This window comes from Garra rufa, chromosome 5, assembly GCF_049309525.1.
Source record: "Garra rufa chromosome 5, GarRuf1.0, whole genome shotgun sequence".
NCBI classification, from domain to species: domain Eukaryota; kingdom Metazoa; phylum Chordata; class Actinopteri; order Cypriniformes; family Cyprinidae; genus Garra; species Garra rufa.
This window is the reverse complement of record NC_133365.1, coordinates 5,455,401-5,475,983: the sequence shown is the minus strand read 5'-3', so window position 1 is coordinate 5,475,983 and position 20,583 is coordinate 5,455,401. Positions and strand designations below refer to the sequence as shown.

Sequence of the window (20,583 nt, the reverse complement as noted above, 5' to 3'; positions counted from 1 at the left end):
TAATAATCAAAATGGTGTTATTAATATTCCAATTTAATCAATGGTTATTACCTCTGAGCTCTGTACGCTCCCTGTTGTTGGGGTTTTTTAGGTCTGTTTGTTATAAATATATTTTTTGTTGCTAGCGATGTGTTTGAGCTCATTTTGAGACACCTTTGTATGAAGTGCTTCAGAGAGATTCATGTATAAAGAGTTTTAAAAAAGTGGCATCAGTATTGAATAATGCTTGTTAGTAATTGTAAAAAAAATAAAAAATAAATAAAATACATAAACCAAATGTTCTCAGTGAATAATACAACAGTCTTGTGTTTTAACACAAATGTGGAAAGAAAATATCTACAACCAGAATGAAAGCATGAGCTGTTGGTTTTCTAGCTTAGATTTTTTGTCTTATTTCCAGCCAAAATATCTAAAATCCTTGAATCAAGAAGGATTTTCTAGACAAGTAAAACACTTAATTTTGACTTGTTTTTTCTGAAAACAAGAATAATTTTTACTCGTCTAGAAAACCCTTCCTGATTTAAGAATTTGTAGATATTTTGGCTGGAAACAAGACTAAAAAGCATTTTTTGCAGTGAAGGGGGTGAGTACGTTATCTGTAGCGTTTTGTTCTGGGAGTGAACTTCTCCTTTAAGCTGAATGTTCATGCTGTCCCTGTGAAAACAAAGACACTTTCTTTTACATCAAGTCCTGATTTGGTTTTTGGGGTGTACTAGGAAAGTTTTTTATGTTTGGTTGTTCAAAGATGCATTATTTTAACATATTTTACCCGATCTCTTCCTGGTCTGTCTCGAATGCATTTTCTATCTATAATAAAAATGCAAGTCTGCTGCTTACACATGCGAAACAGACCCAACATGCCATCTGCATCATACCTGCATTACAATTCAGATATACAGTCTAGAGACTAGAAATCAGCGGCCCAGAGCGTTACGGAGATGGCCATGGAGTGCACCGACACGCTTGGAAAAAGACTTTGGTTAAGGTTTCCACAAAGGTCGAATGGACTGGAAAGAATGTGAAGGGAAAGACAGTGTTTGTTCTTATATTTTCCTCTGTGTCTCTGTCATTGTCTGTCTCTCTATCTTATTGATTATCCCAGAAACAGGGAGAGGTCACCGGCTACACATTTGACTTTTCCCCCCTGTCTGCTTGCCCATTGTCCTCCATTTGTCTCTGTCTCGCCATCCCTTTCCTGATCTTCCATCCGACCGCTATTCATTCCAGCCCTCTTTGTCCTTCATTTGACTCGTATAAATCAATCAATCCCATTTTCCTTGTTGTCCCACATCTGTTTGCATGGCTAGATGGCCCTCAGTCATGTGCAAGGGTGAAAAACCCAAGCGGAGCGTCAGAGAGCGAGACAGCAGGACACAGCATTTACTCACCTTGCAAATCGCATTAAGAGACGGGATTCAATTATAAGGTATTATTTCATTTGATTAGTGCATTTCAAAGCGGACAATTAAGCATGGAAATGTAGCATTAGCGAGGATGAGTTTCAGACTGTGTGTGTGTGTGTGTGTGTGTGTGTGTGTGTGTGTGTGTGTGTGTGTGTATTGTGCCATCAGTGCTTTCTAATGGGGTCAGCGGCGTCCTGAGATGATGTTAAAAAATGGAAACACGTCACAACCTTCTGTAGGTCTGAATAAGAAGAAATAAGCGGCCCAAAAAAATAACATTTCATGTAAGTTAAGGTTTTAGGTTTCTGCGTAAATGCTGCATCTGAGCCATTCTATCTTAGATTTGTTTTGTCTTGTTTCCAGCCAAAATATCTAAAAAATTCTTAAATCAAGAAGGATTTTCTAGATAAGTAAAATTTATTGTCTTGTTTTCAGAAAATAAAAATTGCAAATTAAGTGCATTTTTGCTTGAAACAAGAAAAATAATCTTTTTTCTTACCCCATTGGCAGATTATTTTGCTTGTTTCAAGCAGAAACTCACTTAATTTTGACTCGTTTTTTAAAACAAGACAATAATTTTTTGCTTAAAACAAGCAAAATAATCTTATTTCAAACAGAAAACAAGATGATTTTTCGTAACCCATTGGCAGATTATTTTGCTTGTTTCAAGACAATAATTTTTACTTGTCTAGAAAATCCTGATTTAAGAATTTTTAGATATTTTGAGTAAGAAATGCATTTTTTGCAGTGTTGTCATGCAAGATCACAAAGAGATTATGTTTTTGAGTAAAACATTTCAGGATTTCTCTCCATATAGTGGACTTCTATGGTGCCTTTTACTTTTTAAACTCACACTGCAAAAAATGCTTTTCTTACTTAAATTTTTTGTCTTGTTTCCAGCCAAAATATCTTAAAAATCTTAAATCAAGAAGGATTTTCTAGACGAATAAAAATGGTCGTCTTGTTTTCAGAAAAAAAGATCAAAATTAAGTGTGATTTTGCTTAGAACAAGCAAAATAATCTGCCAATGGGGTAAGAAAAACAATCTTGTTTTCTTTCTGAAATTAGATTATTTTGCTTGTTCTAAGCCAAATCGTACTCAATTTTCATTTATTTTTACTGAAAAATAAAAAAGTCCACTACATGGAGAGAAATCCTGAAATGTTTTCCTCAAAAAACATAATTTCTGTACGACTGAAGAAAGAAAGACATGAACATCTCGGATGACAAGGGGCTGAGTACATTATCTGTAAACTGTTGTTCTGAAAGTGAACTACTCCTTTAATATCTCTCTGTGCATTACACAGAAGAAAGTCAGTCATGGATCTGAAATGTCAGTCTAATAACTGCGTAACTGAATTGAGTTTGAGTTTTTTTGAGGTAACTATGTCTTTAAGTGAGCTGTGAGCTGTAGACTGGCAGGGCTGGTAAGGAGTATGAATGAGGAGAGGGAGATTGTGTGGTGTGGTGCAGTATGGGGACTCCAGAGAGGCCATCTGTCATGTTTGACTGCACAGCCTCAGGCCCTCTGTCACTTCACCCTGTTACCCGACCCACACCGACCCACACCGGCCCGACACGCCTCTCTCGCTCATCATTTACCCAGCAGCCGTGTGGAGGGAGGATGCTCTGGCTCCAGCTCTGGTCGTCACGTATGACACTGGCGGCACAGGATGGCTTTCACTGCCACAGTATGAGAGACAGCGGGGATCAAGTACTTGTAGCTAGATTAAATTACATTTTAAAATACTTGTACTACTTTTTTATGGATTACATATGATTTACACAAAAGCAATAAATTATTCAAAAACAATTGATTGATTCTCCCTAATTCCTCTTTTTTTATCTTTTCAGTTTTCTTTCTAAAATAGCCTACTGCTTACATACATTCAGAAAACCTTCAAGTGTTGTGAACATTTACACTGCCTTGCAAAAGTATTCATACCCCCTTTTTTCACATTTTGTTTTGTTGCAACATTATGTTAAACTGCTTTAAATTAGTTTTTCCCCACATCAGTTTACACTCCATACACCATAATAATGACAAAGCAAAAACCAGATTTGCCAATTTGACAAATGTATTAAAAATCAAACACTGAAATAAGTAGATTGCATAAGTATTCATACCCTTAACTCAGTCCATAGTTGAAGCAGCTTTACAGCCTCAAGTGTTTTTGGGTCTGATGTGAGCATCTTTGCACATCTGCATTTGGCAATTATCTGCCATTCTTTGCCTCACCTTTTCACCTCTCCATCTCTGTCAGCTTGGACATTTTTTAGAGTCCTAGTTGTTCCAATCGTCTTCCATTAATAATTGAGTGTCACATTTGCATGTTCACTGGTTCTCTGACAATGGTTATGGTCACATAACATGCAGGTAAAAACAAATATATATATATATCAGTAACAGATTACAATTTGTAAGTAACCTACCTAGCTCTGATTTTAACTTTAGGCGTGATCTTTCATTAAGCTCTGGTTATGCTTAGCTTTTTCATAATTTGAATGAAATCTCTTTAAAATGATTGGGGATGAAAAATTCAAGAGCCATTCTGGAGAAAGGCATGACCAGATAGAGGAAACCATGAAGTAGGAGATAAAAGAGAGAGGGGAAGCTGGAGAGATGAGCCAGAGTCCAGACAGAGAGAGGAGGAGCTGTGGAGTAACTTGGCTGATGACAGCAGGGGGACGATGGATGGAGGTGGAGACAATGGAGGTGGAGACCTGGGCGGAGATGAGGAGACAGAGACCTGAGGTGATACTGGAGGCTTGAGGCAGAGCCAAAGGATCACAGGACCAAAGTGAAAACAGGGGCTCAGCAGGCCATGGAGGAGGTTATTTTGTGTCAATACCTAGAAAATGAAAAGTAGAGAGATGTTAATTTTGCCGTGGTGTCGCAGGTTTGAGAAAGACACCTGAGAGCGAGAGACTGGTGTAGTGTTACCTCAGGACTGTCGGTCTGCTGTGGAAATGACGAACAAAGCCCTTTCTGGTAAGTTGAGGAAGGCACATGTGTCGACTAAAAAGAGTCATTTTCAGCAAATTCTTTCCCCGCAGACGAGAGGGATGTTGATTCAGAATAATGATTTCAGCATTTCTCTCTCCGTCTGTTTGGAGAGGGCCCAGGTGCAGCGGAGACACAAACATAACTCTTCTGCACTCCTCAACCTGCCCTCACATCCTTCACAGCGGCTCTCTGCCTTTTCCTGTTGAGGGATTTCTACTATTGGCAGTCAACAAAATAGCACTACAGTAGTAATAAAATGTAATATAAATGCAATAAAAAAAAGCAGAGAATTAATTCTGTAAAGGACAGCTCAGAGTGTTTAGGTGTGAGATGCTCTTCTTAGCATGGTGATTTGTGAGTAATCTTATTAAATATTCATGAGAATCGCACATTTGTAGAAACTGTCACATGATGTGCTTACACTCTTGAAAATAAAGGTGCTTTAAAAGGTTCTTCACAGTGATGCCATAGAAGAACCATTTTTGGTTCCACAAAGAACCATTCAGTCAAAGGTTCTTTAAAGAACCATCTCTTTCTTACCTTTTTATAATCTGAAGAACCTTCTTTCGCCACAAAGAAGCTTTTGTGAAACAGAAAGGTTCTTCAGTTCAGATGTTAAAGGTTCTTTATGGAACCATTTAAACAAAAAAGGTTCTTCTATGGGATCGTAAAGCATCTTTATTTTTAAGAGTGTAGGTTAAGAATCTAAGGAAAACTGTTAACTGGAATGATGAAGGAACATTATTTAAAATAATTATTGCATTATTGAGTTTTCCGGGCATATCACATGCTTTACATGTCCAATCAATGTACAGGGTTTACAGGGTTTAAAAATGTACAAATGCATATTCTATTACTTGATCGTGTCCTCTTGGAAACAATGTAGAAATAAAAATCCCAATTCCCTGGATGTATCTCCTACAAGAAAGGATAGCAAAGATCACATGGCATGAACTGCTAGTGATGGTACTTCTTATGCATTTGTTTGATTTTCTGTTCTGAGATGGAGCTCTTTGATTATTGCATATATTATGTCTTTGCATGCTGAAATGAGATAAAGTTGGCACACTTATAAACACATAGTGGAATCTCAAAAGACTGACATTTGTTTTTTTTTTGTTTTTTTTGCCCTATGGAATGACATAGCTGGAGGAAACTCAAAAGTGTTGTCTAAAGCTGGTTTTAATTTCCCAACTCTTCCATCTTAAAGCACACTGGGGATTTCCTGAGACCGTTGAATACTGTGGTGATACCTGAACAAACAAGCAGTGTCATTTGATACACAGTTACTGTACACTGCTATTCCACAAGACGTCTGTGTTAGACGTTTTTGTTAGACTCCCTTTTTAAAGCTGGAGTGACACTACATGACTTTTGCCCAGATGTGTGTCCTAATCTGTAGTCTGGACATGTCAGGTGTGTTTTATGGTCTGTGCGCAACTGTAATGTTCTGCAGCCTCTCAAATATGAATCTGCTTCTGGCTGATTTAATCAAAGGGGTTGTGGAATGGAGAATCTAAATGGTCTTGACATTTAATATAAAATCATTAACAATAACACCTCACCCAAAAAGTAAACTTACTGGAAAAACAAACACTTGAACATTAACATCATAAGAACTTGTATTTTAGTCACTTGTGCTATGGTTACGGATGACAGTCAGATAAAATACGGGCTTGACTTGATTTGCATGTTCATACAGACAGCAGTCCAGCCTCAGTCCAATTCCAGACTTCCACCTGTACCTAAATGTGGTTGTCAGTCCCAAACAGTGACTGTGTGAATGCAGTGTTTCATTGGTCATGTGTATGTGTTCAGAACAACAAGGAAGACTGTTTGTGTGGGTAAGGGTTACCATTCGAAGACATGAGAAATTAAATTTGCTTTGATCTTTTGGCATATGAGAGGTCTTTGTACCATTAAAACATCCTGCAAGTTTCATAGCTCTCCTCATTATAAACAAAGCATTTATTTAATCAAGCTCCAAAAATGGCTCATTTTGGATCCAATGGGGCAATGTGATGTCAGCTAAGCCCCAGTTGTTTGCATAAACTCCGCCTCCAGATCAAGACATCAACATAGGCCCCGCCCACCGCCGTTCTTGTCTACACTGGATACGGTATACAGATGCGTGTTTACTTTCTGACAGAGTCCAGGCACTTAAGTCTGTGGTCAGTAGGACAAATGGAGTGAAATAACATTCGCTTTGGCACGTTTGGTTTAAAGAGGTCCTATTATGCTCTTTTACAAAGTCTTTATTTAGTTTTGGGGTGCACTAGAACATGCTCTCCTGCTTGGTGGTTTGAAAAACGCATTATTTTTCACATAATTTACAATATTACAGTAGCTTTCTCCCCAGACTGGCACAAATGGCTCGATTAGTTCCAGGTTTGATGAAGGTCCACCTTCCGAACAACGGAATTTGTTGTGATTGGTTAGCAGTCCCACTGCGATGTGATTGGCCAATAGCTTAGACGGTGTTTCTGTCCTGCCACGCCCCTTCACAAAGCAGCAAGTTCTGTGTACAACTGTTAGCATAAGCTAGATTAAAGTGATTCTTATGTTTTAAATATGGATAATTTTCTTACAAAAATACATCAGATTGCTAAAGGAGGCTTTTATTGACCCCTCCGGAGCCATGTGAGGCACTTTTTTATTATGGATTGATGCACTTTATTGGACTTGTTTTGGACTGATGGAGAGAAATACCAGTCTATGGCGTTCTAAAGCTTGGGTACCAGATTTGACTATATAAATTGTTCTACAGCGGTGTGTGACAGCTACGGGAATTGCCTTTGTTCTGATTATTTTAAACCGCTGCCTCAATTATAGACTGCCACTGTTTGCCGAAGCAGCTCTTGATGTCTGCTGCATGTCTGATGAAGGTCTTGAAGGTGGATGAAAGACATTAGTTAAGAAATAAAGGTCAAGTTTATATCCACAGAGTGAGTGCTTCACCTCTTCTTCTGAAGTTTGACACAGAATGGAAATATACCTCTATTGATTTCTAGCTCTGCGTGTGTCTGCAATAGCAATCAGTGTAACTGAATGTGTTTCTGAGAGCTTTGCAGAGATTAATATGCTGCATATAAACACCAGACTAACTCATCAAGGTGTCCAAGGCCTCATTTAGAAAACGTCCTGATACTGGAGATCCACCTGCAGACTTCAGATCCAGCCCTGCTCCAACACAGCTGTCTGTAATCATCACTTACACTCTTAAAAATAAAGCTGCTTTAAAGGTTCTTCATTTTTGGGTCTACAAAGAACCATTCAGTTAAAGGTTCTTTAAAGAACCATCTTTTTCTTACCTTTTTATAATCTGAAGAACCTTCTTTCGGCTTTGTGAAACAGAAAGGTTCTTTAGATGTTGAAGGTTCTTTATGCAACCATTTAGACAAAAAAGGTTCTTCTATGGCATCGTGAAGCACCTTTATTTTTAAGAGTGTACTCCTGAAGATCTTCAAGATGATTCAGGTGTTTGATCAGGACTGGAGCTGAACTTTGCAGGACGGTGGATCTCCAGGAACATGGTGGGGTATCTCTGATCTACAATGTGCGAATGGTAAAATCCAAAATCCAGTTTTTGACATGGAAAAGTCTTTTTGCAGCTCACCTTTCTCAAGTAAAGGACTTGGCTGTTAACTGGTGCTCTTTACATGTCAGTAACACAAATTTGAGGAGATCTGAAACCATTCAGCTGCACACAATTTCAAGATAATTTGTGGGTTATAAATTTTACATCTGGAAGAGAGATGTGCGCAGGTATGTGTTTCCAATTCTCTGAATCACACGATAACCCTTGAAACATATTGCACAAGTCATAAAAAGTCTGGACATTCTTCGTTGATGATCCACAGAAGAGAGAAAGTCCTAGGTTAGTAAAGACAGTGTAATGGTACATTTTCATGTTTGAGGTAACTATTCTTTAAAGCTTGGGAACAGTGATCTAATATAGTGGCATCTTTCTCATGTGCGTATAACAGATCAAACGAGTTAACGCATTCACACCGTTAAAGAACTCAGAGTCCCAGAGGCAGTCTCAGTACATTTGCCTTTAATCACATAGAAAAAAAACATACTTTATACAAAATAGTTTGTTTGTTTTTTTCTTTTGTCTCTGAGTTTTCATCACACAGTTTGACAGAGGAAGAGAGAGCCATATTTTCAAAAGCTGCAACCTACAAAAAAGACATTCAAAAACTTTTTTTTTTCTTTCTTGCTTGGTGAGGAGATGACTAATAAACAATCAATAAACAGTCAGTGACTGCGTCCCCTCTACTCTTAAAAACACTCAGGAGAACAGAGCTGAGACTAAATAATAAGATGCATTCGGGGCTTCAGGTTTTGTTTGTTAGGCAGCATTTGTTTGCTCTGATGACGTTAACCAGCAGGAGAAACATTAAGGTTCACTTAGTCTGCAAAATAAGAAAACACTTTAGATTAAATATAACAAAATGATAAGGATCGAAGTAAACAGATGTGTTTGTGTGCACTGTATATCTGGTTTAATTTGAATGGTTTAGTTCTTTGTAAGGAACCATTTCTATATTTGCACAGAAAGATAGTGCTATGATTTATGTGTTGATTCTAAAGTATTGTTAGTGTCCCACTTCCAAACTTCCATGATGTTCCATAACACAACAATAGTGATCTGTAGTGATGTTGTCTGGAGTATTTACCATAATGGACCAAATAAATACAACACATATTTGTTGGTGATTGTTGCAGATGTACACTCTTAAAAATAAAGGTGCGCATTCACAGCGATGCCATAGAAGAACCATTCAGTTAAAGGTTCTTTAAAGAATCATCTCTTACTTAACTTTTTATAATCTGAAGAACCTTCTTTCACCACAAAGAACCTTTTGTGAAACAGAAAGATTCTCCAGATGTTAAAGGTTCTTAATGGAACCATTTAAACAAAAAAGGCTCTTCTAGCACCTTTATTTTTAAGAGTTTAAGGGCAACAAATCAAAAGTAAAGGTGTTTTGTTTATGCTTTTAATTTTACTAACAAGCAAATACCATGGGAAAACGCAGCAATACCATGGTACTTTTAAGTGAAAATACCGTTACATATGCACTGCAAAAATATTTTTAATTAGTTTTTCTTCCTTAAAGTCCTTAAAAGTACATAAATGTACTTGGGATGCAAAACTGACTGATGAAGATATATATTCTTAACTAACATTATTTTCCACTGGCTTTTTTAAAGCATAAATCAAACTAAATATGTTTAAAAGGCTAAAATAGTTTTGTGGTAATCATTAAGTAGCAGTATATGTTGAAATACTATACCTTATAGCACTATAGTAGCATGCACTGCCAGTGAACATTACGAGGGGTACTGCTGTCATTTTCCCATAATGTAAAACCAACTGCGTCAGGCAATGAAATAATTCTGAAATCCACTGAAGCCTTGATCGGGAGTGTTTTTCTATTGTTGCACAAACTGAACTCTATAAGCCAGGGGTCATTAACTGCTTGCATAACAGAATCATATTACACCATTCCCACATGCCTGGATTATGACAGTGTGATGAGAGGAGATGAGAGAGCACCAGTGACATATGACAGATAGAGAATAAGAGGAGGGCTTCAGATGATACCACTGACTGACAGCTTCTCACTCTCAAGGTGTCAGTACTGCCGAGTTCACATGTAAAATAAAACCCCAAAACACCATCGCTCCAACTTCAGACACAGGAGACGTCGATTAAATGCACTAAAATGCTGATGACGATTTTTCTGAAACACAGGATTTAGGGGTACATTTTCACGACAACAATCGTGCTAAAAATGGAAAACGTTTTTCCTTTGAGTTTTTAGATTGTCAAAACGCTCCCCGTTCCATGAAATCAACTGAAAACACTGTATTATTAATGCCAGGCCATGCGCTTGACATCATGACGTTTTCATAGTTTACATGCAGACAATAATGGTATTCTTTTCAAAACCTTTATTTTGAAACCTGTTTTTAAATATATGTTTTCAGGCCCCTAAAATGGTATTGTCACATAAAAGAACTAAGAAAATGCATTAAAGGGGTCATCGGATGCTCATTTTCCACAAGTTGATATGATCCTTTAGGTTCTTAACGAGGTCTATAACATACTTTGGTTAAAATTTCTTAATGGTAATGTAAAAAACACTCTTTTTACCTTGTCAAAATCAGCCCTTTTTAGAGCGAGCTATTCTGCTGCATGTTGCTTTAAATGCTAATGAACTCTGCTTGCCCCGCCCCTCTCTGCCATGGAATGATGAGCCGTAATGTTTACTTTTGCTGCATTTAGCCACGTTTAGCTGTGAAACTTGCTAACTAGCACACGATTAAGAAAGGGCGTTTGCAAAAAACCCTTATACTCACTTCTGCTGTGGGTGAAGCTGCATCAACATGGACGAAAGTAAACGAAACGAAAGTAATCCTCTGCATCTTCAGCGGCTCAGATGTCGGGAGTAAATGACGACTGCTGTGTTCATTATTACATCCAACAACAGAACACCTCAATCGAAGACATTCTTGTCTTCCTCTGCACCTGAGTCACACAATGGCGATCGGAGTCGGACTGTTTCAGCTCGATGAGGGCGGGGCTAAGGTAAGGCGCTCATGTCAATCAACTATTGTGGGAGGGGCCTATGTCTGTGTGTCGTTAAGAAGCTGAGAATGACCTGATTTTAAAAAGGGGATATTACTTTTAAAGATTAAAAAAATAGCACTGGGTGGATTTTTATTATTGTAGGGTGGTTGTGTACACAAACTGCCAACACATATTAATGTTCAAACTACATGGAAAAGTGAGTTTTGCATCCAATGACCCCTTTAAAGTTTTCTGTTTTCAGCTGTAAATGGTGTCATGTAAATGCCCGTAAGATTACGAGAACACATTCATACTAGATTGCAAAACATATGAGTGTAAATAAATAAATAAGTAAATAAATGCAGTGTTTTTCTAAAATAGAAACTATTGCAGAATTTGTATAGTTTTTATAATTCTGTTTATAATGGGAATTGTACTGGAACTTTAATGGAATAAGTCCCAAAACACACTACAGAAAACCTTTTTTTTTTTTTTTTTGGTTTTAATGAGTAAAAGTTGTAATGTTAGTAATGGCATTTGTGTAGTAGAAACTATTAGAATTTCTGTGATGTTTCTATTGTTTTTTTTTTTTTCTTTCAGCAGGGTCTTGAAATGTTAAACATTTGAGGGTTTGAATGAATTTTGAACAAGAATTTTAAGACATATGTATTAGTATTATAACTTAGAATAAACTTAAATTAACTTGTAAAATAAATAAAAATAAATTAACTTGTAAAATAAATATTTTATTGTAATATTATCACATAGTCATTTTTATATTTTTATAATTTACAATTATAATATATTTTAATATTTTTCAAAAATAATCTTAATTTCCATATTTGTAACAACAACAACAAAAAAGATCAAATAGTTTACCATTAACTGGCTTGGGAGAATGACGGATGTGTTAATGAAATATTGACTTAAAATCTCAATCAAAACTCTGCTTTAGAGTATTTTCAGTGTATTAAAAGCAAATAGACAAAAGCACTGTTATTTATTAACGCACTGGAAACAAAAGCAAAGGAGCAATGCTATGTATTGACCGCCATTTTTTGCATCATTGTTACAACTAGGGTGAAACAGCTGCCACTCTGATGCAAACATACCGCAGTTTGGAATCAACAGTGTGAACACGATCCAGAAAGGAAAGCAAATCAAACTCTAACTGAACTAAACAATCAAACCAAGCCAATTTCTAATGCATTTTTAACAGAACCTAAAATTGCAAGGAATACATTTTATTTTGTATTGACGCAGAGGTTTCTAGTTGATACCAGCCTCATTGCCATGAAGGGACTATATACTAAGGGACACCTTTAGCATCTGAGTAGTGACGTGCAAAACTCAAGCGGCAGTGTGTGATGCCTTGGGAGTGAGAATGGGCTGTGTGTGAGCTCAAACGTACTGTTGTTATTTTACAGAATGAGTTGAGCTCCTGTCTCTGGGGTGACAACAGAAGGAGTGAGTAAGTGTGTGTGTGTGTGTGTGTGTGTGTGTGTGTGTGTGAGAGAGAGTGTAGTGGAGCATCTGCGTTAATGGGGTGCAGGTGGAACAACTGCTGGTCAGAGTCGGCAGGAGATATCGAATTTGCAGATGGTTTCAATAAAACAGACAGGAAAAATTGCAACAGAAAATGCTTTTAATGTATGCCTCTGTATTTTTGAAGCCCTAAAGAACATCTCACACACACACACACACACACACACACACACACACACACACACACACACACACACACACACACACACACACACACACGCACACACACACGCACACACACACACACACACACACACACACACACTCAAGGACACACGCACACTCTGTAATCCTTCTTTGCACATTCAGATGAAAACAATGGCGACAGATCAAAGACTTTCTCGAGATGGCAGGGGAAAGTGAAGACAGGAAATGAACGTCTGCAGATCGAAAAGATGACCTACAGGTGGAACGTAATCGAACAGCCCCAGAGTTATAAAATCCTCCAACTTCATTGGCTTTGTGAGAGCGGTGTGAATCTGCATTACAGTAATCATGGGAAATAAAATAACAGCTTATTCAACAGGTTTGGAGTGCTCTTGAGATGCACTGAATATTATCTGTACAGTAGCTGCAAATTATACCTGAGATGAATTCACCCAAAAATACGCTGAGCAATCTGCGAACCCTCATTCAGATAAATCTGGCTAGTTTTGTCACGAGACACCTAAGAACTAACGGCATCTGGTGTCATTCATGTACAAGAACTAATCCTTCATGTCTGAATGAGCGCAAGCTTGAATTTGATTTGATAACTATTTCAATTTCGCCTTAGTTTTCACACAAAGCTGTTGAAGGATTTCAGATGATTTGGAATATAGTCTTCCGAGTCATGCAGACTACATTTATTGTCCTTTTATGATGCTTTTTTGTTCTTTTCAGAGCTTGACAGTCCCTGGTGACTGCAAGTTTCCATTTTATCAACATTGTGCAGCACCATGCTATTCTGCTCAACTATTTTGTTAAACTTTTGTGTTCCAAGGAAGAAATTAGGTTCATTTCTTGTTGGATTTAGAATGGCAGGAGAGTGAGAGTGAGAAAAAGATTAACATTTTCCTTTTTGAGTGAACTAATTGTTGGCCTACATAAAACATATTCACAATTCAAAATAAATAATTAAATAAATAAAATGTGGCTATGTTATTAAAGCAGTGGTGCAGTGGGTAGTTAGTAGAGTCCATTTGCTTTATCCTGTGCACCCTTCACCCTTTCCTCAATTGTACACAAAAATAAAAGGCTGAAAGCCCCACAGATCAGTTTAAATGGCTAAAAGGGTCACTCAGAATTAAAATTCTGTCATTTTTTACTCACTCTCAAGTTCTTCCAAACCTGTATGAGTTTCTTTCTCCTGCTCAACACAAAAGAAGATACTTTAAACAATGTAACCCAACAGTTTCTGGTCTCCAGTTTGTTTTCTTCATACTATGGAAGTCAATGGGAACCAACAACTGTTTGGTTACTCATATTCTTCAAAATATCTTCCTACAAGTTTGGAATAACTTGAGAGTATGTAAATAAGTTTTGGCGAGCTTTCCCTTTAAAAGGGCTCATAGAAAGACAAACAATGACATGCTGTGAGACTGAACTGCTGTAAAACCAGTGCCATGAAGTCTTGATTCATTCCCATCTCTGAAGAAGAAGTTAGTTGTCCTTTGCGTAGAGGGAAAAGCGTAAGACAAAGTGCCAACACAACAGCAGACAGCAAGAAGATGACAACACATTTCATGCACAGTTCAACACCGCAGGCTTCATTTCCATTAGGCCTCTGCTTCAATATCAAATCTATGTTTTATGTGTATAATTTCTTGCTTTTTCTCAGTTTAGAACATTCTACTTCTACTTCTATCTCTCTCTCTTTCTCTCTCTATCCATCTTTTCTTTCCTGTTTCTGACAAGTACACTACAATGCCAAATAGTACATAAAATACACGGCAGTGTAAGCTGTCTTAAATTCTCCACAGTCCTCAAATACATGAATACAGCAGAGCAGAACAGAAATGTCATGGAGACTCGGGGGAGGTCTTTCGTAAAACGCACACATAAGTTTTCTATCTGTCTAACTCAGAACCATTGGGTAAACCAGGGTTCCTCAAATCTAAACCTGGAGGGCCAATCCGCTCCAACCCTGATCAAACTCACCTACACTCTTTAAAATAAAGGTGCTTCACGATGCCATAAAAGAACCTGTTTTAAGTGGTTCCATAAAGAACCTTTAACATCTGAAGAACCTTTCTTTTTTTTTAAGGAAAGGAGGTGAAGTGAGGCCAAGTATGGTGACCCATACTAGGAATTTGTGCTCTGCATTTAACCCATCCAAGTGCGCACACACAGTAGTGAACACACACACACCGTGAACACACACCCGGAGCAGTGGGCAGCTATTGCTGCGGCGCCCAGGGAGCAGTTGGGGGTTCGGTGCCTTGCTCAAGGGACTCACCTCAGCCGTGGTATTGAGGGTGGAGAGAGTGCTGTACATTCACTCCCCCCACCTACAATCCCTGCCGGACCTGAGACTCGAACCCGCAACCTTTGGGTTCGACTCTCTAACCATTAGGCCATGGCTGCCCCTTTCTGTTTCACAAAAGGTTCTTTGTGGTGAAAGAAGGTTCTTCAGATTATAAAAAGGTAAGAAAGAGATGGTTCTTTGAATGTTTTTTTTGTGGAACAGAAAATGGTTCTTCTGTGGCATCGCTTGAAGAACTTTTTAAAGCACCTTTATTTTTAAGAGTGTACCTGTGATTCTCTAATGGTCCTGAAGACCTTGATTAGCTTGCTCAGGTGTGTTTGATTAGGGTCAGAGCTAAACTCTGCAGGAAAATGGATCTCGTGGGCCAGATTTGAGGATCCCTGGCGTAAAGTGTCTGATAAGTGATTAGTGTTCTGTTCCGCCGTTGGCTTAAATGAATGGGTTGAAGACATTGACAAACTGCTTAACTTCTACACAAGGAAAAATTACATATTTTTTTAATCAAAAACTCATCCACCTTACAAAATTATACAACATTCTGATGCACTCTCTGTCTCCCACAGTGATGGTCCACAGTGTTATGGTTCATATTCCTGGTTTCCCCTTCAACACCCTCCCTCTTCTCCCTAAGAATCGTAGCAGTACAGCCGCTGTGGTTAGCAGCGAGGCCATATCTTTATCTACAGTGACATTTGGAGATGTGATTAATAGAATGTAATTTGTGCTAAGAATGTGGCTAAGCCTACAAACAATGAGCCACCATAACAGAACATTGGTTTAGTCTCTGTGCATTATAGGGGACATTCTGTTGAAAACAAGCAAGTGTTGTGTTTTTGTGGGAAAAGGTTCCTTTACATTAGTGAGACCCTTGTTTGAAAATTATAATATAACTATCAGCAGGGCTAAATGACTTAAAAATTAAAGTGAAACCAATTTAAAAAAGAGCAAACAACGTGAAAAAAAACAAAAAAAACAGAGGGAACAGAGTTATGACAATGTCCAATATCTAATTTGCATGGTTTGTCTCTATCAACACACCAGGGTTCAGTTGCAATTTTTAAAAATCCAAAGTTCCTCAAGACGCATAAACAGATTTAATTCGTCCTCTCAACTTTACACCAGTCTGAAACTAAAACAGTCATTGTAACGCTTGTTAGACGTTATCATAGTAGCATCAGGCAGCTTTCAAGTGTATAAGATTTCAAATGAATGTAGTTTTTGAGGCATTTCAAACCTTGCTGTAGTTTTTGAGGGCCTTGTCTCTGCTTGGTCCAGACACTCCAGCCGTATTAGCAATAGTAGTCGTGTTCTGCAGCTCGTATCTCCAAAACACAAGTGCGCATGTGAACCCATGCATTTTCCAGAAGGATCACTCGCAGGAACACATTTCCAGTTTCCTTTCAGCAAAGAGGTCGTCTTGCTCAATGCAGGATTCCTGTCAATGCTGGCTCAGATCCTTGACTCTCATAAGAGACAAATATTACAATGTACAGCATATGTTGGTTCTTTCCTATGAAAAGACTTCCTCTCTCCCATATATGCACTGAGCTCTGTGAACAGTCTGTGAGCTGAAGGCGGTGTGGGCTGCCCTTGAATCCACCTCAGTGCACCAGCCAGAGATAAAACAGCAATGTCAGGGACACTAATCATTACACCGGGAGGTGAAAATAGCATTTGGTATCACCACCTGAAATGGCATCATCGCCTCCTGGCACCACATTTATAATGCTTCCTATAAGCATCTGGGCCAATTAAAAGTTTTATAGTGTCATGAACAGCAGGCTACATTGTAATGGAGACCAGAAGGCACAAAGGGATTCTGCAGAGCCCATGTTGATTAAAAACTGTGTATCTATGCAGTACATGACTCCTAATTGTGGTTCCTAAATCAAAGCTATCATGTGTAAGAGTAATCTATATCTGGAATGCCTCCTTCTCTATAGCCGCGGTTGGTGCCGTAGCCAGAGTTGGTCATGTTTTGGGGTGGCTTGTATAGACCCGTGCCATTCGAGGGGAAGATGGTGTGTATAATGTAATCCTCTCTCGCCGGTTTCGGTTGAAGGGGCTGTCGTGTTGCCATCGGTGTCATTTGGAATCCTGGACTTCTGATCTCTAAGATGGTGTTGTCTTTCTTTGTGCCTGACTCAATGTAGTCATCGCAGTGTTTGCTTTTACGAGAGCTATTATGGCTGTAATGGTCTCGTGATGTGAAATGTCCCGCGCGGTGCCCGTACCAGCAGAAAATGGCAATGATTAGAGCAAGGGAAACTATTGCCGTAGCACCTCCGATGATTCCTGCAAGTGGAAGAGAAGTAATCTGATCAGAGCTCTCGTCTTCACCTTCATTGTCAGTGTGGCCAGGATCAGACGTTTCAGTTCTGGCACAAACCGGCACCTCGTTTGATTCTGCATCTCCTCCAGACAAACTACTCCTGCTTCCGCTATTAGACGCTAGAGGCACCATGCAGATGATGTAGCTGGAAGCAGGCTGCAGGGAAGTGAGAAGATACTCCCGCCGGTCACCCCTAACCAAAGTTTCCGTGATGGACCCCATGACAGAGCTGGTTCCTAGACGAAGCCAGCTTAATCGAAAGGAAGAAGATGTTTGCGCTACACTCCAAGTAACACGGATACTGTCATGGGAAAGGGGTTTCACATTCAGGGCCAGGTTCTTGCCCACACCGCTGCTGCTTAATGTGTAGTCCAACCCGGTTTCTGGAAGTCCAAGGCCTGGTCGCTTGGACCTGAGAGTAAACAAGGAGCCTTGAGGAGGCGAAAGAGTGGTTGAAATGGCTCCCGGTGCTCCTCCGTTCACCCTGTTACCACCAACGCCAGCTCCTGTACCTACTCCTCCTGTACCACCGGCAGCAGCAGCCAACTCGCATTCATCCATCTGATTTGTGAGGTCTCTAAGCGCCATGTCTCGGACTCGCTCTGGGGTCTGACAGACAAAACCTCTCACTGTAATTGTATTCCCCTTTGCTTCCAGCCAGTCGTGCAGCCAGCGCAGGTTGCAGCCACAATGCCATGGGTTCCCTCGCACAAGCAGCTGCCCCAGGGTGTCCAAGTCCCTGAACAATCCTCTGGGAAGGGTAGTCAGATTGTTTCCAGAAAGATCTAGGCGCTGTAGTCTGCGCATGCCATCAAGTGAGCCCCGAGGCATGTGTATGAGGTTATTGTCCTGAAGGGAGAGTCTCTGCAGATGGGCACTGGGCAAGTTGAGAGGGGGTGTCTGAAGTGAATTACGGACCAGGGAGAGTTCTGTTAGGTTTGACAAGCGCGAGAAGGTATCATCGGCAATGCGTTGATTGGCTAAAAGATTGCCATCCAAGACCAGGCGACGTAAAGAGGACAAACCTCGGAAGGCATGAGTGGGAATAGTAGAGATTCGGTTGTCGTCTAAACGGAGTTCTTCGAGTGAGGCAGGAAGACCAGATGGGATGCTGGAAAGGTGGTTTCTGGAAAGGAAGAGGAGACGTAATCGAGGGTTGTCCGCAAAGGCCTGGTCCTCGATGCTCACTGTAGAAACAGAGTTGTCGTCCAGATGCAACTTTTCGAGGAGTGGAAGTCTAGCGAGCGCAGCCCTTGGCAACACCCTAATGTTGTTGTCCTGGAGGTGAAGCTCTCTTAACGAAGGTGGCAAATGCATGGGAAAGTCATCTAGCTCATTATCATAGAGATATATAACACGCACGGTGGTGTGATGCTCCAAGGACCTAGGAAGCCCTGCGTTGTCAATGTGATTGTTCTGAAGATAAAGGACAGTTGCAGATGGCGGTAGAGGAGGGATTGCGCTTAATCCGCGATCGTTGCAGTAAATAAAGTCCTCGTCGCATCGACACACAGATGGGCACACTATATCACCTTCGCCATCCAGTCCCTGCGAAGAAGCCGCAGTCATCTCCAGTAGCTCAGCCAATAATGTGAGGCACAGAAGCAGAAAGAAGAGCAAGTCCCTAAGCTCTCCTATACCTTCAGGAGCCATCGTGTAACCAGCAAGCTCTCCTAGCCTCCTCTTGCCTTTTATAGCACAATTCAACCAATATAATGGTTCTTTACAGGAGATGATTCAGGAGTCCATTTGGATTTGTGGTGCTGTTTCTTTCACCCTGGAAAGAGAGGAAAGAGAGAAACACACCTTAGTTAGCAAGGTAATTACCTTTACAGATTTTTATGTTCCAATGAAAGGCCAACACCATATACATGGCAATACATGTTAATTAAATCAAGTCCAAAATTGCTTAGTCATACTGAATATTTAAACTTTGTATAATTGTAGTTCAATTGAAGTTTGAACCAATGGCCTCAATTACTGAAGCACTAATTGTGAAGTATTAGAACACTTTGAATAAGAAAGACTGACATAAAATGGCACTTTTCTCTTTGATTATCTTATCAGTATCTTTTTAAATACATAATCATCCAATTATAAAGTCAGCCATTTAGTCTGATGCTAAAATGTAAGACCTAAAAGGATTTCGTCCTTTTGTATTACAGCCTTGATTTTTATTCTAGCCATCACAATTCCAGAAATCTTTGCAAAAATGGTAATTAGCGTACTATAGCTCCAGCTTTTGGACTATTCTTGCCAAATTTTGTACATAGCTTTTTGTAAGTACCTTGTACGTATGTGCCAAATGTCATAACATTCAATCATTAACAATGCAATTTACTACCTGCTGGTGGCCATTTTCTTGGTTTGTATGATTGATATTTCATGGCTAGGATAGCACTTGCCCTACAGAAGATACACATCAAATTTTATTTTCCTTTCTGAACAAACTGTTGCAGAGTTATGATGGGTTTTTAGTCATGGCGCCCCCATGGGCAGAATTTGACACAACTTGGCATGCATCCTTAGAATCTCTTATTAAGTTTGGACATTGTGGAGATATAGGTCAATTAGTCAAAATGGGCAACAGCAGAACATTTAATTGGTGTAAATCTTCATAATGTATTTAAAAATATAATTGTAGGCTTTTTCTTGAGGGTCTTGATGAGGATTCATGTGAATCAATCTAATGACCTAGGTCGAGTCTTAGGGTTTTAGGGTAGAAACACATTTTTGGCAAAACAGTACAAATACAACATGGTGAATGTGGAACTAAGGGTTAGTGTAAAAGCAGTGCATGTCTGTTTGAATGCAGTTATGTTGTGTTTAAATGAAACATCTGGTCAAATGAGACTGCCAACCAATATTGTGTATTTGGGTCACTTCATACACTACAGAGATGAAGGATCGAGAGACAGACTGATTTGTGGACAGAGTGGGAGGGATTTGTAAACATGTGTTTGTGACTATCTGTATTAAGCAGGTGTTTTCGCTTACAAGGTTCTCTTTTACGTTCAGCCTCACCTGGCAGCAGGGACATAAAATGAATGTGTAAGTTTTTTAGAGTAGGGTTTCCAACCTTGGGGCTTTAGTTGGGGAATGTTATTTTTAAATATTACTGTTAAAATGTGATAAAGAATACCTTAACAACTGAAACGCAACCACACAGAACAGCCCAGCATTTTTGCGGCACTTTTTGCACATGTAAACAAAAAAATTCTAGTTTATGCCAGAAGATGATAGACATTA

At 39.2% G+C, this 20,583-nt stretch overlaps 2 protein-coding genes across 2 annotated transcripts in view; both read right to left on the bottom strand.

Moving 5' to 3' along the window:
* Positions 1–506: 506 nt before the first annotated feature.
* clip1a (CAP-GLY domain containing linker protein 1a) overlaps positions 507–20,583 on the bottom strand; it is a 275,509-nt gene continuing 255,432 nt past the window's right edge. Inside the window, exon 31 of the transcript XR_012355615.1 lies at positions 507–555. The gene's annotated coding sequence lies outside the window, so the exon portion shown is untranslated. The remainder of the gene's footprint in view (positions 556–20,583) is intronic.
* On the bottom strand, positions 15,257–19,094 carry flrt1a (fibronectin leucine rich transmembrane protein 1a). Its single transcript, XM_073840962.1, has one exon. It carries the CDS (start codon positions 18,985–18,987, stop codon positions 16,900–16,902), a length of 2,088 nt encoding a protein of 695 aa, XP_073697063.1. The 5' UTR covers positions 18,988–19,094; the 3' UTR covers positions 15,257–16,899.